The following is a 16710-nucleotide window of genomic DNA, read 5'->3' as shown; positions in this document are numbered from 1 at the left end:
TTTTTAGCGCGCGCTTACGTGACGTCATTACTATCAATGAATTGTTTTTTTTTATTGATGTACACACTAACAAATTAATTATGGCAAGTTTTATGTGAGTTCATCAACAATTGAATTTACACTTGCGGTCATTTAGTAGACGCCAACGCCTTCAGTAAAACTAACATTGTGTGATATACATACAGTGGCGAGCAAAACCGTTCGGAACTTGGCTTTAAGAAAACAATGCAATGAAGTTGGTTCCCGTGGAGGGACGCTCACAATTGGAAACAAACGCTGATGCTAAGGATATAGTGAGACAACTCCTTAAAGCGGATAATAGTACACCGAAGGAGGCTATCAGCGAATGGACCGCTCGAAGAAGTCTTCAAAGAATTGGTTTTGTGGCCGCTGTTAAACAGAAGAAACCTGCTCTGTCTAATAAAAATATTATTACATAAAAACTGGTCTGTGGAAGACTGGAAAAATGTTAGCTGGTCGGATGAAACGAAAATCAAAAGCTTCCTTTCAATCGGATGACAAACATTACTACTGTCGACGCCCACATGAAAATCTTCAAAGAACTCATGAGCGACAGACTTTAAAATACGATGGAGGCAGTCTCATGGTATGGCGGCGTTTCACTTGGTGGAACATTGGTCCTTTGCTAAGATCACTGGAATTTTGAAAAAATAACACTTTTTGTATAATTTTCAGTACAATTTATAGGCTTTATGGATCAGTGAGCTTATTCAGAAGAAGATATCGTTTTTCAACGGTATAACTATCCGAAACACCTACCAAAATTGGCACTCGCTGGCTCTAAAGTGAACGATTTCAACTCATCCAATGGACAGCACAAAGTCCCGAACTTATTGCTAAAGACCAATGACTTCAAATAACACAATAAGAAGTAATATAATGGTACTAATCACAACTTCTTGGCCATACTACATCACAATCGCAATAATTCGATTGTTGTACGTAGCCTCTTCTTGTTGGAACCAGATGTTGTCGAGATCAACTTCTTCTGATTGTGGCTATAAAAAGTTGGTTATCATCGCTGTATGCCTCTCTCCATTGACAGTAACAGTAAGCAGTGTGGACCGATGATTCCACCAGACCTAAAACCTTACCAGACCTAAAACCTTACCAAACTGTCAATTTAGGTGAAAGTTAGGGTTGTTCATAGTCGTTGCACTCGCGACTCTGCTTCCACGTCACTGTTGGCAGTCATAACTACGAAGTCGTAGATAATTTCGTCTATCATGGAACCAGCATTAACACCAACAACAACTGCAGCCTCGAAATCCAACGCAGAATAACTCTTGCCAACAGGTGCTACTTCGAACTGAGTAGGCAATTGAGACATAAAGTCCTCTCTCGACGAACAAAGACCAAACTCTACAAGTCATTCACCGTGCTGCTATATGGTGCAGAGGCATGGACGTATTCATGAAAATCTTTTGGTGACATACCAAATATTGGCACATATCTTTGAGCACTACTCTACTTCATAAGAATCTGTTGTCTATGAAGTCGAAGGCCTTACAAACAAACCTTTATCTACGATCGGCGACCTAGATATTTTAATATATATATTTCACAATTATTATCCACAAAATGATAAACCGATTACCGATTACCGATTACGACTATTTTAAATTTGTATAAATATGTTATTGAAACTAAACCATGAATTTCAAGTCTAATCGCGTGAGGATTCAGTTTCACCAACACTACACAGTTATTGGTTTCGTTGGTACGACTTAGACGTAACCTAAGTTCTACTCTCAGTCTCGGTGCTGAAGCAAATTAAAATTTACGTCATTAATTAAAATCGTCAACAAGATGTTCTTGAAATTCTAATAAAGTGAGTACATAAACCGATTATGGACAGCATGCTTTCATACTTCGAACGCGCCACAACAATATCAACGGCACATAACTGCTTCGTTGGATAAGTTAGAGAATATCTGAAGTACTTTAAGCTCACTTTCGACAGTTCATAGGATTTGACGGAACCTTTTTTGTTGACGAAGATTACATGCAAAAGAACACGAGCAACTAGCAAGTGCTAAAAAAAAAGAGTGAAAGTGAGGTTAGGGAGGGGTGTAAAGCGGTGAGTGCAGGTACCTTGGGGATTGAAAACTCAATGAGTGCCGTTGAATGAAGACAAATGATGAAAGGTAAAACCACAATAAATTCAAAGCCGGAAAATCTCTTTTAATTAAGCATAAGAATGGAAGCAAAGCGAAATTACTAAAGATTATGGAAAAAGTAATGAGCATGTGTGGGTTTTAAATGAATGAGGTAGAAAGATTGTATATAAGTATATGCGTACATATATACAGCATCATCTATACTAAAGAATACTGGATGGTGCAAAGATATTAAAGCGACAACAATGAGCAGCATAGCAACGGAATTACTGCTTCCAAAATCAGAAAAAAATTAGTAATCTACAAATTTCTATATAGATACCATACATACATATGTATGTATATGTATGTATGTATGTATATCTAACCAATACCAATGTTAATTCATAATTGTTTACGACAAATCATTTAATATAATAAAACACAATTACGTAATTGTGATAACAGAATGATGAAGCGACACAAAAAGAAATTGAAGAAATAAAAAGAAACTCCAGTTTGAGTCAGCGGTACTGTGTTGAAAGAAAAAAGTAATATTTTTATCGAAAAAATATTTGCACATAAATTTATCATTCAATTACGCGGTAATCATCCCTTAAAAAGTATAAAAAATGTACGGTTATACAATAACTTATGAGTTAGAACACTGTTATCTTGTAACCCTATAACTTATTTCTTTCATAAACCATATGAGAAGTAGTAACATTTTCTTCCCAAAACTTTAATACATACTTTCAAAAAAAAAGTAGTATCAGGTATTTATGTATTGGCAAAGCTACTTAAGAAAAGGTATTATGCGATCCTATCACCAAGATACAGCGATAATTATGGTTAATCTGAATTTAGGCGATTTTACTTTACGAAAACGGAGAGATTTGCAAATTATACAATTATATATTGGTCATAAGAGTCATATACAAGTAGAGAAAGGTTGTCCATTTGAATCTCATGTATCAAAGAGGTGGAAGAGGAACTTAACCACTCTTATGGCTAGACATTTTCGTTACAGTTCAGCCATTTAATCTTAACTTAGGTAAGAATCTCGGAATTCGATATACCCATTTATATGTCTGTAAATACTTGTATATTGACACCCTAAAGTTGTCTCAAAACCTACATATGGTAGGGTATACCTACCCTATTACTTACTAGAATGACTGGACTATTAATGTTTTGGGTATGAAGCATGTCAGTGCTAGACTCTTGAATCTTTTGCAAAGCCGGCGTCATGTGGAGGTAGCAAAAGCGAAGCTTGACAACATAGCTAAGGACCCTACATTTATCAAATGAAACGGGGGTTTATGAATATGCGATCAATCCAACAAATGGCGATCCAAAAGAAGACAGACCGAAAAAAAAACACGTCAAAGTCGGTCAGAAATCAAGATGGCGCTCTTCTTTTTCTATGATTATCGTAAACTGATTCACCATATAATCGTTCCAGAGAAGATTAATGGATTTTTCACTACGTCACAATCTAGCAAAATAACTGTATTAGAGAGACTTGGCTTCCTGTGACTTGTTTCAGTTTTCGAAACTGAAAAATCCGTTGGGGGAACGCGCCATGACTCCATTGAAATCCGTGAAAATGTTATTTTATATGTCATTCTGGATCAAATGGTCATATGATATAAGCGCTTAGTTTATCTGTAATTTATTTTCAAGCTTTTTGGAAAAATGTTAAAAAATACAATTATATGCTTATCATTCTAGAATACAGAAACTGTTTTAACAGCAAATTTGTTGAGTTTTAGAACTCTATAATGCAGACGCTTATACCGTTTTCTTCGCTGGTTCATCGTGTGCAGTCCACTCTGAATTCTGGTGACGGACAGAGTCCAAATAATGTTGATCAATTCAAACGACGTTTTCAGCAACATTTATTCCCCAACAATAAATGCTTCAAACGAACACGAAATTCCTTTTTATCTATTTTTTTCACTATAATAAAAGTTGCTTCACTCAGAATGACATAATTCACAAACTAATAATACGACAGCTGTCAAATTAAGTAAGGACTAACTAAACAGTGTATGGATTTAAAATAGCATAGCTTGAGATCAAGAATGATAAGTTGTCTATTAGAGGGTTACATGGGTTTACGGGTTTCAAAAAATTGTATTGCTTTTTATTGTCTTATTAAATTCTACAACACTTCTAAAATATTGCATTAAATTTTCATGTCGATCCGAGTAATAGTGTCACAGATATAGCCTTGAGAACTTGTGCGCTTAAAGCTGGCTAAGCTAAGTCTGCCGTCTTTAAACGTCGTTTATTTCGAAACTGTGTTTTTGAAATCGGTTAGCAAGAATTCTCGAGAACTACTCAACCGAACTTGATGAAATTTTACACAGGTCTTTGAAATATAATTCTTACAGACTTGGACGAAGGATTTTTTTTCGATTAGAACTATTTGAAAAAGAAAATGTCGGGAAATTTTCACTGAAATTTTAATTTTTTTGTAAAATTATCCGCCAAAAATGCAATTTTCAGTTTTCTTCCTTCGTCCAAGTTCTAAGTTAAGGTTTTAACTAAACACGTATTTTTTACTTTAGATGATCCTGTAAGGAGTTATTCTGCCAACGCGGGCGCATCTTTTTTCCGAGCGGTCACCGGAAATGTCGTCGCAATGGCCGAGTTTAAAATATTTTTTTCCAAAAATTACAGAATTTCTTTGTTAATAGTGTATGTTTGTAACAATAAAAACATTCTAAAAAAATATTTCTTCTTTTTTATAAGAAAAAATTGTTGAAAGAAGGTTGTTATTTAGCCGAGGAAACCCATGTGATGCCTTAACAAAACTATTAAGTATGAATTTTGTCGTTATTACTACTCAATATATTTTTTAATTCCATTACTTTTTTATACTTTTCATTCACTTTGCTTAAACGATCGTATGTTATCTACAATTTTCCAATCAGGCCGAACTCAACAAAGTAATTGTGAGTGGTAAATCAGTAAATGCGGAAAACATAATTTATAAAAACAAAATAAAAAATAAAACGCTTAAACAAACATACTATATACTAGCTACAAAGATAGTAACTGTGATGTGAGACAATAAAGAGCAAACCGAAAAACCACAAGCGATAAAATTGTGAAGATAACAAAACGTAGTTTAAGCAAAGCACACCGATCGTTGGCGGCCTGGAGTTATGGGTAGAGCAAAAGGCCAAAAAAAGCTAATTCTCAAGTAAATGACAACGGTTGTTGCCGTTGCTATTGTTGTTGTTGTTTGCAAATTGTTACCATTATTTTATTGCAGAGCTTAAAAGTTAAGTTTGCTTCAGGTTTTTCCTTTTTCATTGTGATTTGCTTTTTATAAAGGCGTGTTCACTGCACTGTACTACACACATTGCACAGACACACACATGCGCATTTATGCACACCACTTTGAGCACAGGCGACATCAAACAGTCAACCAAGCGAGATCGGTTAACCAATGGGGCCGACTCATACCGGCAAACTTGGCTGGCATGAATCATCCGACAAAGCGAGAATGCACACAAATGCATACATATGTACGTAGTAGCTATAAACTTACATGCGTACATACATACATATGAATAAAGATATGTACATATACATATATGTATGTATATATAAAATGTACATATTTACTTTGTGAAAATGGGGGACAAAGAAACAGCAACCTGCACTTCAATTAATGATGGTTTAAAAACATTATAACAGCAAATGAAACCGCAACAACACAACCAAAACATCAAAAGCAAGAAGAACAACAATCGACATGAAATACAACATAGTAAGATCATTTCGATCGATCGTTCAACAGCTGCTCCCAGTTGCTGTTGCGAAAAAGCGCCAAAAGAAATATTGTAGCTGCACACACATATGCACCTAGTACTGTATAAACATACATATGTATGTATGCATAAACTCGCATACTGATATTAACTCTTATGCACTGTGAGCATTTATGTTACCGGCTGAGAGTTTGTAACTTGTATTGTTATTTTTGCTGATTTTTTTTTTGTTGGTGCTTTGACTTTTGGGCGCCGCTGGTGCCGATTGAGTAAATGTTTCGCGCACTGAATATATTTCTGTATGTAGTTATATACATATGAATGTATTATACATATTACATATAAATGTTAGCACTTAAAGGGTTATGTTAGCTGGCTGATCCGCCAAAATGGTAAAAAAATATGCAATTTTCTATACTATTTTGTTGAGAATTTGTTTGTTGACATTTTTAACAATATTTCATTTTCAGGTTAGGCTTGATAAACTTATGCCAACGATCTTTCCAGTCCTCAAACACTTTTTGGGCTGGCCTCCAGCTCCTTCAGCGAATTTTCATCTCTGCGAGCGCCAAAAAATGGGTCCCACGAAGCGGCAATTTCAGTTTGGGGAACGAGAAAAATCACTTGGAGCCAAATCTGCTAAATACGGTGGTTGATCGATGGTACTCATTGCGGTTTTTGGCTTAAACTTCGGTCACAATCGTGTCTCGATGCGATGGTGCATTATCATCGTGTGAAATACATGAATTGTTCTTCCACAATTCCGGCCGTTTTCGACAGATGTTCTCATGCGAACGCTTCAAAGGCCAAATAGAGCTCCTTATTGCGCCTCCGGAACAAAATCCATGATGCACCAAACCACGAATATCGAAAAAAAAAACTAACGCCTCTTCGATTTTTGAACGGCTTTGGAGTGGTTTTTTTGGTTTTGGCTCGTTTTTTCACTCCATTCCGATGATTGTTGACTTGTTTGCATGTCAAACTCATAAACCCATGTTTCAGTTGCAGTTACAATACTCTCCATGAATGTGAGATCGGAATTCGCACCCTAAAGTATATCCAAAGAGACCTGTTTGCGATACTCTTCTTGAAAACAATTCAGCTTTATCCGGACGAGTCGAGCAAGAACGCGTTACATACCCAAAATATCCATCAAAATCATTCGAACGGACGCGCGAGAGATGTCGAGCTAGCCGGCAGCACATGGGGAAAACATAAAGAAACCTTGTTGGCAACATACAAGGCAATCGGCCGGCCGGTCCCTAACTACACCGCACCAATATGGTCGCCAGGATGCAGTGAAATGCAGACGAGGAAGCTGCAGACTTGTCAGAATTCTACACACCTTTTGATGTCTCACAGTTAAGGAGCTGGGATGCTTTCGCAGAAATCATATCTGCAGTCACCTGATTTTAGCGGAACCGCATCCGAGGAGCATCAAGAGGTCCTTCCTCAACTACGTTGACGACATTTAACAATACGCCGACCAGACTTCGGACGCAACTATCTTCATACATTCACTGACCGCCATTCACAGTGGAGCCATTAACATCTTCACCGACTCGCTCTCAGTGAATGGCGTACTTGGAGTCGAACCATCACCCATTCCAGACGAAGCGCTCGAGTTGGCGTAATAAAAGAGAGTGACCCTTGCGCAGATCCGTTCTGGATACTGTAGCAGGTTAACATTCTGGATACTGTAGCAGGTTAACTTATCCAGAAAAGTTGCTGACATATCAAGCTTTTGTTCAGCGTGCAATGAGTCCCCACATGACACTCTTTGCATGCCCTGCTAAACCTACACATCGAACGCTCTTCTCCCTTTGGTCCACCCCATCGAAACAGCACGTTTCCTGGGCCAACCTTTGGATGACGTTGATGACAATTTATCTAATCCTTATCATCCTAACGAGGATTAGGTACACGTAACAACAACAACAACAACGAACTCTCAGTAGCAGTTTCAAATTCAATACAAAATTGCCGTCTCTCTCTTTCTCGGAACAACAATCTATGTCACTAATATTTAAAACAAAAAAAAAGCCGCCGATCAGCCGACAAATGAGCAAGTTTTGGACGAGAACATGACGTCTGCAAAGCTTCAGATATAGATCTCAAAATCTGAGAGACTGGTTAGGGTATATACGGATAGAAAGGTAGAAGGAAATTGAGTATTTTTATAATTAATGTTCGATCTCACTGGCGATTCTAAAAAGTCCCACTGGCTTAGTAATATTTTACTGAAATTCAAGCGGTTTTAAGGGTCTTAATAAGGAATTTTTTAATTTTATACATCCAAAATATATTACGCGAAAATAAAAATTTTTGATCTAATTCAGGCAGACACGTTATAGTCACCTTTTTATGAATTTGATTTCAATTTCAAAAACCACCTCCATAAAACCATTTTTTTAACCACAAAGCAACACTGAAACACCCGTTACCCATTATTCATACCCTACCTAAACAATAAATACTGGTCAACACTCAGTGGTTTGCATCGATTATATTCAATAAATGTAAGACAATTAAAAAAAAACCGTATTCTTGAAACTAAATAAAGCCATAAAAGCTTAGTAAAAGGGACACCAAGCACAGATAAATTGTGTTTTTGCATAAATAAAATGGCGAATGGGGGCAAAATGAAATATGATCAAGTGTTATGGATCGACAGCAACACCACAAAAGATTAATTTGCGGAAAAACAAAAATGATAAAAAAAAACGCTTTCTGAAAACTGGTTTTGGGCTTAACTGTACAAACGCAAACTTATTGTGGCTTAATAAATGTATTTCTTGATAGTTTCAAGCATTATTAAGGATGTGGTGGAAAGAGGGTCACACTATTTGTATGAGTTACTGTGTGATCGATCACTTGCAGAACGAAAAACGATCAAAAATGGTAAACCGTTGCAGTAAATGGAGTTATTCATATTCAAGAATCATTAAAGTTACGTTATTTCTTGTGCAATATTAATAAGTTTCAGTGTTTACGCGAGGAATGTACAAAAGTGATCGTGGTCATAATATTTTCAAACTGATATTTTTGTTAATAAATCGAAAATTTACTTTCAGCATAGTAATGTTGATTTGTATAGTAATGTTAGAGCAGACATTTGATCTTTAAGGCTTTCTAAGTCACTACTTTTTGTGATCTAATTAGCGATCGCGTTGTGTGATCGTGTGAGCTTCAATATTAAGAAAAATTTGTGTGATAGGTGTGGGAAAGACGACAATTTAAGCTGTCACTCTACTTTTTTGCTGGCAATTGCTTTGATTTCACAATCGCATTGGACACAATAAACGTTCGTTGATCGTGACAACGCGATCTTGAAATGAATTACAAGTTTTATAAGCTGATTTGGATGTGTTTTCATGAGTGAAAACATAATTAGATAATTGCAATTACAAGCAAATTGCCTTTGAAGCATTTCTTTCATATTCTTCATAATGATTACTTAGGATTTTATATGAGCGAGGAGTTTTCATTTCAAATAGTATAAGCTGATTTCATCGAACATCAAAATGAAGAATATTTGAGGTTACAAATTTTATTTTAAATCGTTGCTCTATTTTCTGTAAAATTTGCTAAAAGAAAGAAAAATCTCAAACTTCGCTTGCACCGAAGCTGAAGTAGCATTCAGAGTTATAAAAGATTCCTTACAAGAACTTAATACCGATAGTTCAGTTTGTATGACAGATTTAGCTGCTTTTGTGATCCGAACTGAACAAATACGGCGGAGATTTAATTATTATTCTTCTTCTTCTTCTTTATAGCCGAGTTTACAACAGCCCGCCAGTTCTTCTTCCTTTTCGCTGCTTGATGCCACCTGGTCTTTCCAACGGAGTGGAAGTCTTACTCTTCTTAGAGAATGGAGTCATGTGTAGAAGTTCACGCAAGTGAGGAAAGTTCTTTGACTGCCATTCACTTGGGAGTGGCCAGAAACGATTATTTTACATATGGCTCGAACAGCTCACGACTTCCGATCTTAAGACCAAGTATACTCTGGTAGCCAAAGAACATCTGCTTGAAGGCGAGGTAAATTGAGAAGGCGGACCATCCCAGGGTGTTCTAACGCTGGCAAACGCAACGTTAATAATAATATAAGATCACAACTGAAAACGACGGCAGGTATTCAAATACGCGCTCTGAGCTCTACTAATGCTTGCCAGAGTTCGACCGCTGATCAAAGGAACTCTAATAATACCAATAGGAACATGAGATCATAACCAAAAACGATGGCAGGTGTTCAAATATGCGTTCAGAGCTCGACCTTACTTGTCGGAGTTCGACTGCAGATAAACGGAACCCTAATAATACTAATGGGAAGAAGAAGTTATAACCAAAAACGACGGTAGGTATTAAAATACGTGCTCGGAGCTCGACCATGCTTGTAAGCGGACGGACGGCAGGTATTCGAATAGAAAGATATGTATGGTTAAAGATGTTGCTTATTTCATTAGAACACATTTTTATAAAGAGAATACGAAATTTTTGAACTCCAAGAATTTCGGTAGTAATTTTCGTTGAATAGATGTTTCTGAAGATGACTTGATGAGGGACTGCTGAATACTTTAATGTATGTAGAACTAACAGCTTAATTGCTAAATAAGTAAACATAAATATTTCTAAGAAGAAAGCAGAAGACTTTTCTCTCAAGACAAATACTTTTGTCTAAAGACACCGAGCTGTTTAAGCTTAAATGAAATAAACGCTTTGATTTAAATTTAAGATTATCTAAACTCAAGTTCAATCTAAGCCGCTTGTCACACGTTTAGTAATTTTTACTGAGAAGTAACGGTATCTACTTACAAGTAGAGAGTATAAAAGCCACATCACTTATTTGAATAACACAATGCAAACCATAATAAAATGTGACACCGCATGAGAGATCAACAGACAAAGATCGAAAAGCCATGGATTTTCGTGCTTCTTGGAATAAGCAAATGAGTAATAAAAGAATGCACACATAAAAGCATATTGCAACACGAACAGCTGTGAAAACAGGTATACGAGAATTAAAAAGAAATAAAATGCAAGATGATTTGAGTTCAGACGCAACTTTCGAATGAAACAAAGAACGAGGAAATACGAAAAAAATGAACAGCTTGAAACGAGGTTGCTGGCAAACAAGAAATAACGCAGTGCTGAACAACAGAAAATCATGAACAAAGTACGAGTTAAAGACAGTCAGTCAAACAAGTCAAACACCTTATTAAATGGAGTGAAAATTATAGGTAGAACTTGTGTAGCAGCTGTCAATGGTAATGATAGTGAAAAGGGAAGGGCTCTCAGACATATGCCAGTTTTATTGTTCAACTTTTAAGAGTACTTAATGTATTCGTAGAGTAATTGTTATTTATAATAAGCCATTTTTTCCACTTGCAGCATGTGAATGATTATTGGAGAGCCACGAATCGAACAAACTAGTGATAAACGAACTACTAAATTAAATAGCAAAAGTTAATGTCACTGAAATGAGGTATCTAATGGGTGATCCAAAAAAAGGAACTTTCAATAGACTTTTTTTGGCATTTCACCATGGAAAGACTTACGCATAAACAACGTTTACAAATACAAATCGTTCAACTTTATTACGAAAATTCACGTTCTGCGCTTCGCTCAACGCATAGTCAACATAATCGGTCACTGAGCTTACTTTTCGCAACACCATCACCTATCTTGAAACCCAGCATTCATTACTGGATAATATTCGACCGACATTCGACATTTGCAGCAATTCTGACTGACGTATGAGATCCTAAATTCAAAACGTATAAAATTCAGCTTGTAGAAGAACTGAAACCGCTTTTAAAAAGTTCCAAGAGGATACGACGTTTTTGAGCTAAATTTTGTTCAGCGATGTTCATTTCTGACCCAATGGGTATGTAAACCAGCAAAATTACCGCATTTGGAACGAAGAGCAACCTAAAGATATTCAAGAGCTGCCATTTTATATAGAAAAAATCCGTTTGGTGGGGTTTGTGGGTCGGTGGCATCATCGGTCCATATTTCTTCAAAAATGATGCCAGTGAGAACGTAACCGTCAATGGCGACCGTTATCGCGCCATGATAACCACCTGTTTGATGCCTAAAATTGGAGCTACTGATCTCGGCGACATTTGGTTTCAACAAGACGGCGTCACTTTCCACATATCGCATCAATCCATGGATTTATTGAGAGAACACTCACTTCGGTGAGCATATAATTTCACTTTTTGATCCGATTGATTTGGCCACAATTGGTGGTGTGATATCACACCGTTAAACTTTTTGCTGTGGAGATACATATGTAAAGTCTAAAGCCTATACGAACACCCCCACTTCGATTCAGACCTTGGAGTGAAAACGTCACGCATATCACTCGCAAGTTACGAGTCATGGAAAATTGGACTCAACGAATGTGCCATCTGAGACGCAACCGCGGCCAACATTTCAAATCTTAAAACTTGAATGCCAAAGAGTGTTCTTTCAAATGATAATGAATATTCCTCATTTCCTAATTAATTTTGAACTTTACAAAAAAATAGGGAACCTCGAATGGACCACCCTTTATTTCAGGCTATTTTAAATAAACTCGAGACAGATTCCTTTATTGCTCTAGTTCGAAGCAGAAGTTAGGTAATCTGTCACTGACTGAGGAAGTTTTTTTGGAACCCACTTTTATCTTGGATACCTTGAAAATGTTTCTCCAGCATCAGACTTTCTGACTATTACAGTGTCTTCCAAGCAGAGGTTGCTGCCATTAAAGGTAGCAGCAGATCTACTGCTCCGGAGCAAAAACTTTTTGGCCAAAGATTGATCGCAAGAGATCTATTGATCTTTTGGCTGAAGTAGGGTTTGCCTCTCACTAGTTGAAAAGCTTTTAACAGGTTATTGCCTTATTGGCGTCCATGCTCTAAGATGGAGAATCTATTCTAACTTAAGCTAACATATGATATTTAAGCCGAATAAGATTTCAACAACATTCCTATTGCGGATCTTGGAGAAATTTATAAGTTTAAAGGTCATTGAAGCGCCGTAATAGTCAAGGTCTTATGTCGAGTATTTGATTTAAAGTTGATTTCGTAAGATTAATGGAAATAAATCAAGTTGAAAGAACAGTACTCTCCCAGAAAAAAATAATTTTTAAGGAGTTTGTTAAAGTATCTTATTTAGGGATGAGGTTTCCTGACTTCAAACATAAAACAAAAGCTTGGCACTGACAAGTAAAATATCGCCCTCCAGGGAAATCGCTCTTTTGCAATTCGTAAGAGGTGGCGAAACCAAATAAAAAATTACCTCGAAGTGTGCACTTACGAAATCGTGTAGAAAAATATATTCTTTTTTCCCCCCATTTATCACAACAACCTCATATTATTGTTCGGATCAACACTAAAATAGGCAAATAAGTCTAGTTGTCAATAAGTACATTTGATTGAACTAAATTAGAAAGCCAATACTTGCCTATCGGACCATCAATCAGTCAGCGCATAAGCCAGCAGAGCGAAATAAGCAGCATAGGTAGATCTGCTGATAGCGATAAGACAGACGACATTGGGTTTTTGCGTCTAATTAACTAACTAATCAGTCCGCCTACTAGATGGCTGTTATTATAGGCAATATTATATTTATTTTAAGCGCAGAATAATGAGCATCAACAACGGCTATATTTGTATGTGTGTATTTTTTAAATAAAAAATTACGAAAAAACAAAAATAATGGCATAATCTTGTCGCAGATGCACGCATAACATACAACTGTCAATTTAAATTAAGTGCCGATTTCCTGCAAATAAATTAAATGAGCTTTGTGGGTATGTACATAAGTATGACAGCCTTTCAGTGTTGCAGCCGGTGGTTGTTATAAGCATATTTTTTATTTATTTTCTTATATATTTATTTGCTATTTATTCTGCTTCGATAGCAATTTTGGTTTATTTGTATATCGGTTTGGTACTCACCTAAACGCAGTTCTCCGAAATTACCACAGCCAATTTTTTTACCAACACGAAAATTTGGTCCGACCATAAGTACCCCCGTGGAGGCGCCTACAGCTTGGCGGGTGGCATACATGTTGCCAGAGCTGGTTGTGTTACGCGTTCCGCCGCCGCCTCCACCACCTCCGCCGCCGCCACCACCACCGGTACCTGATGTTCCAGCAGCCTGTGTTCCACCACCACTACAAAAACAAAAAACAAAGAGTAGAAGAGTATGTATTAGCACAACTTTCATTGTTTGTAATAAGAATTAATTTGCAACAAAGCAAGCGGTTATTGAAAAAAATGTATTTTTTAAACAATTTTTATAAAAAAAAAATGAAAATTATATTTTTTGCTGTAAAGTTGCCGTTAGTTGCGGTACACAAACCGCTTACGGGTGTTTGTTTACCAGCTGCGCTTAAACAACTTCACCAAATTGCTTTTATAGGCACTTTTATCGGTTTCATGCATTCTCAATATTTTTGAAAAATGTATCGAAATGCAGATGTGTATTTTGTTTTCATGTTAACGGCATTTTTGTGGCAACAGTAAACGTACAAATATTTCCGGATATCTTTTAGAAATTTCGGCGCCATGCTTTATGCGCTTTCAACAACAACAACACACGCACAATTATTACACATTGACATTAAGTATTGAAATTTTGATTTTCGCCTTGTTCAAAATTTTGAAAATTCTAATTTTTTCTCTTTATAAATGTTTACTTTATTCGTTTTCTATTTTTTTTTTTTGGTTTTAGTTTTTTCCGTTATACACAATTAAGCGCGGTTTGTATGTATGTAATTTGGTTAGAAGCTTTAATTATTTGGTTTTGGTTTCAAATACGTACACATTGCCTGTCGAAACTTCCATTGACGCGACATGGAGTTAATATCGAATTTCAAATGCCAAAAATTGTGTTTTATAGGTGTGTTTTTTTTCTTTCACCGAACAGTTATTTTTTGATTTTGTTTATGAGCCAAAATGGAAATAGTACAAGAAAAGTAAATTTTGTTTCAACTTGAAGTACAACTACAGGAGTTGCTGTTCATGGCGAAGCGCTTTTTTGTAAAGTGAAAGTAAATAAATGTAAATAATTGGAAAATTTTTTTTTAAGAAAAGGATAGATAATTTTTAAAAGCAAAATGTAAATAATTTGAACATTTATTTTAGAACTGGGTATAATATAATTTTTGAAAGCAAAAAACAAAAAACAATTAGGATGACATCCACTCAAAAATAAAGCTAAAATAACAAAAATGAAAGCAAAAATAATTTAAAGAAAATGAAAAAAAAAATTGTATACTAAATAATTAAAAAAACCAAAAACTTTAGTATTTGAATTTTTCACATAAATTTTGAGATTAGTCCAAATCTTGTTGATGCAAAAGTTGTAGTTCGTTTCATTACCAACAACTTTGCCACTCAACTTTTTTCTATAGGACTCGTAGTTTTGCCGAAAATCGAGATAAACCATTTTTAACACTTAAAAACTCAATCCCGTTCTTCCCCTCTTCACTATTCCCGACTTCGCCGCACGTAAATTATCTTGTTCTTCATTTTTGTTATTTCGCCTTTCGTTTCAAATGGATTACACCTTACTATGTATTTTTTTTAATTATTGCCATTTTCAAAGGCTTCTGAACCAGTATATTTTGCGATTGTAGAAATTTGGTAGACCTAGTTTTGCAACCACGTCTTATAGTCAGAAGTAATTATACATTTAGTTGTAACACTAAAATATAGTACATATGTACTATAAATACCCGCGCTATTATGAGAGCTATAGAAATTCTGGCAAGGGAGAGTGGTTTTTGGGCTGTCAAAATTTCATCAGCTCTCAAACTTTCGTTTGGAACACATGTTATTATATGTGACCTGGTCTACGGAAAGGGGGCTTAGGTGTCAAAAAAAAGGAGAACAATTAATGAGATAACGAGAAACTGACGATTATTTTTAACAGCTTTTCCCAGAAAACTAGTTTTCGCACGTTAGCTCCCTTTTCGTAGACCAGGTCACATATACTCATGATCGAAGAGAAAGCAACGCCGTACAATGGCGAAAAGTTCTACAAATTTTAGTGCGCTTGGGTTCACAGTGGCTCCTCAACTGTACCAATTTAAATAGATTCACAGGGAATTCACTATAGACATCATCACATATTAAAATACATATTTTAAATTTGTTCTGAACGTATTTTGGTTGTCTCATACATCCAACTTCAGGGATAAACTTTTGTATAGAAAAAACAGCAAAAATCCACATTCAAAATGTAAATTTTGTGTATAAAGAAAAAATGGGAAAAATTTAGTCCGGAAAGCTTCAGAATTTTAGCCAAATTTAAATACATGATAATGATAATATCGCTCGAAGGACTAAATCTCATTAGCTTTAAAGAAATATGCTTCAGAATAATACTTCAGACTCTACAATACATAGTATATGCTAATACAGGGTTTTCCAATAATATAATTTCTTAAAAACAACACAGCAATTCTTAAGAAAATTCAATTTTTTTTATTTAATATGAAGCACAATCGATACAATTAAGTTCTGAATATAACATCATTCAAATGGCCTCCACTTTTCGAGTTCTTTTTCCACTAAATTAAGTCGTATATCATGAATAACACGTTCAATGCTGACTTCTAAAGCTTGAAGAGACTCTGATCTTATTGCTAAACACCAATGACTTCAAGTAACTCCTCGAAAAGTAGTCGAATGGTGTTAAATCACAACATCTTGGAGGCCATTCAATATCACAACTTCTTGAAATAATCAAATCTCCAAACTTTTTTCGCAATATTTAGATTGTTGCAAGTGGTATGTGGCATGTAGCCCC

General features: G+C 35.8%; 1 protein-coding gene across 13 annotated transcripts in view; it reads right to left on the bottom strand.

The window, feature by feature from the left end:
* Positions 1–16710, bottom strand: part of LOC120782369 (casein kinase I) — a 131459-nt gene that overhangs the window by 47089 nt on the left and 67660 nt on the right. For all 13 annotated transcript variants that reach the window (XM_040114679.1, XM_040114712.1, XM_040114634.1 and 10 more), the window contains exon 2: positions 13851–14068. In XM_040114679.1, coding sequence (XP_039970613.1) covers positions 13851–14068 — 218 coding nt within the window. The remainder of the gene's footprint in view (positions 1–13850; positions 14069–16710) is intronic.

This window comes from Bactrocera tryoni, chromosome 1 (assembly GCF_016617805.1).
Source record: "Bactrocera tryoni isolate S06 chromosome 1, CSIRO_BtryS06_freeze2, whole genome shotgun sequence".
Taxonomy (NCBI): domain Eukaryota; kingdom Metazoa; phylum Arthropoda; class Insecta; order Diptera; family Tephritidae; genus Bactrocera; species Bactrocera tryoni.
Note: the sequence above shows the minus strand (reverse complement) of the source record. Positions and strands in the feature narration are given on the sequence as shown.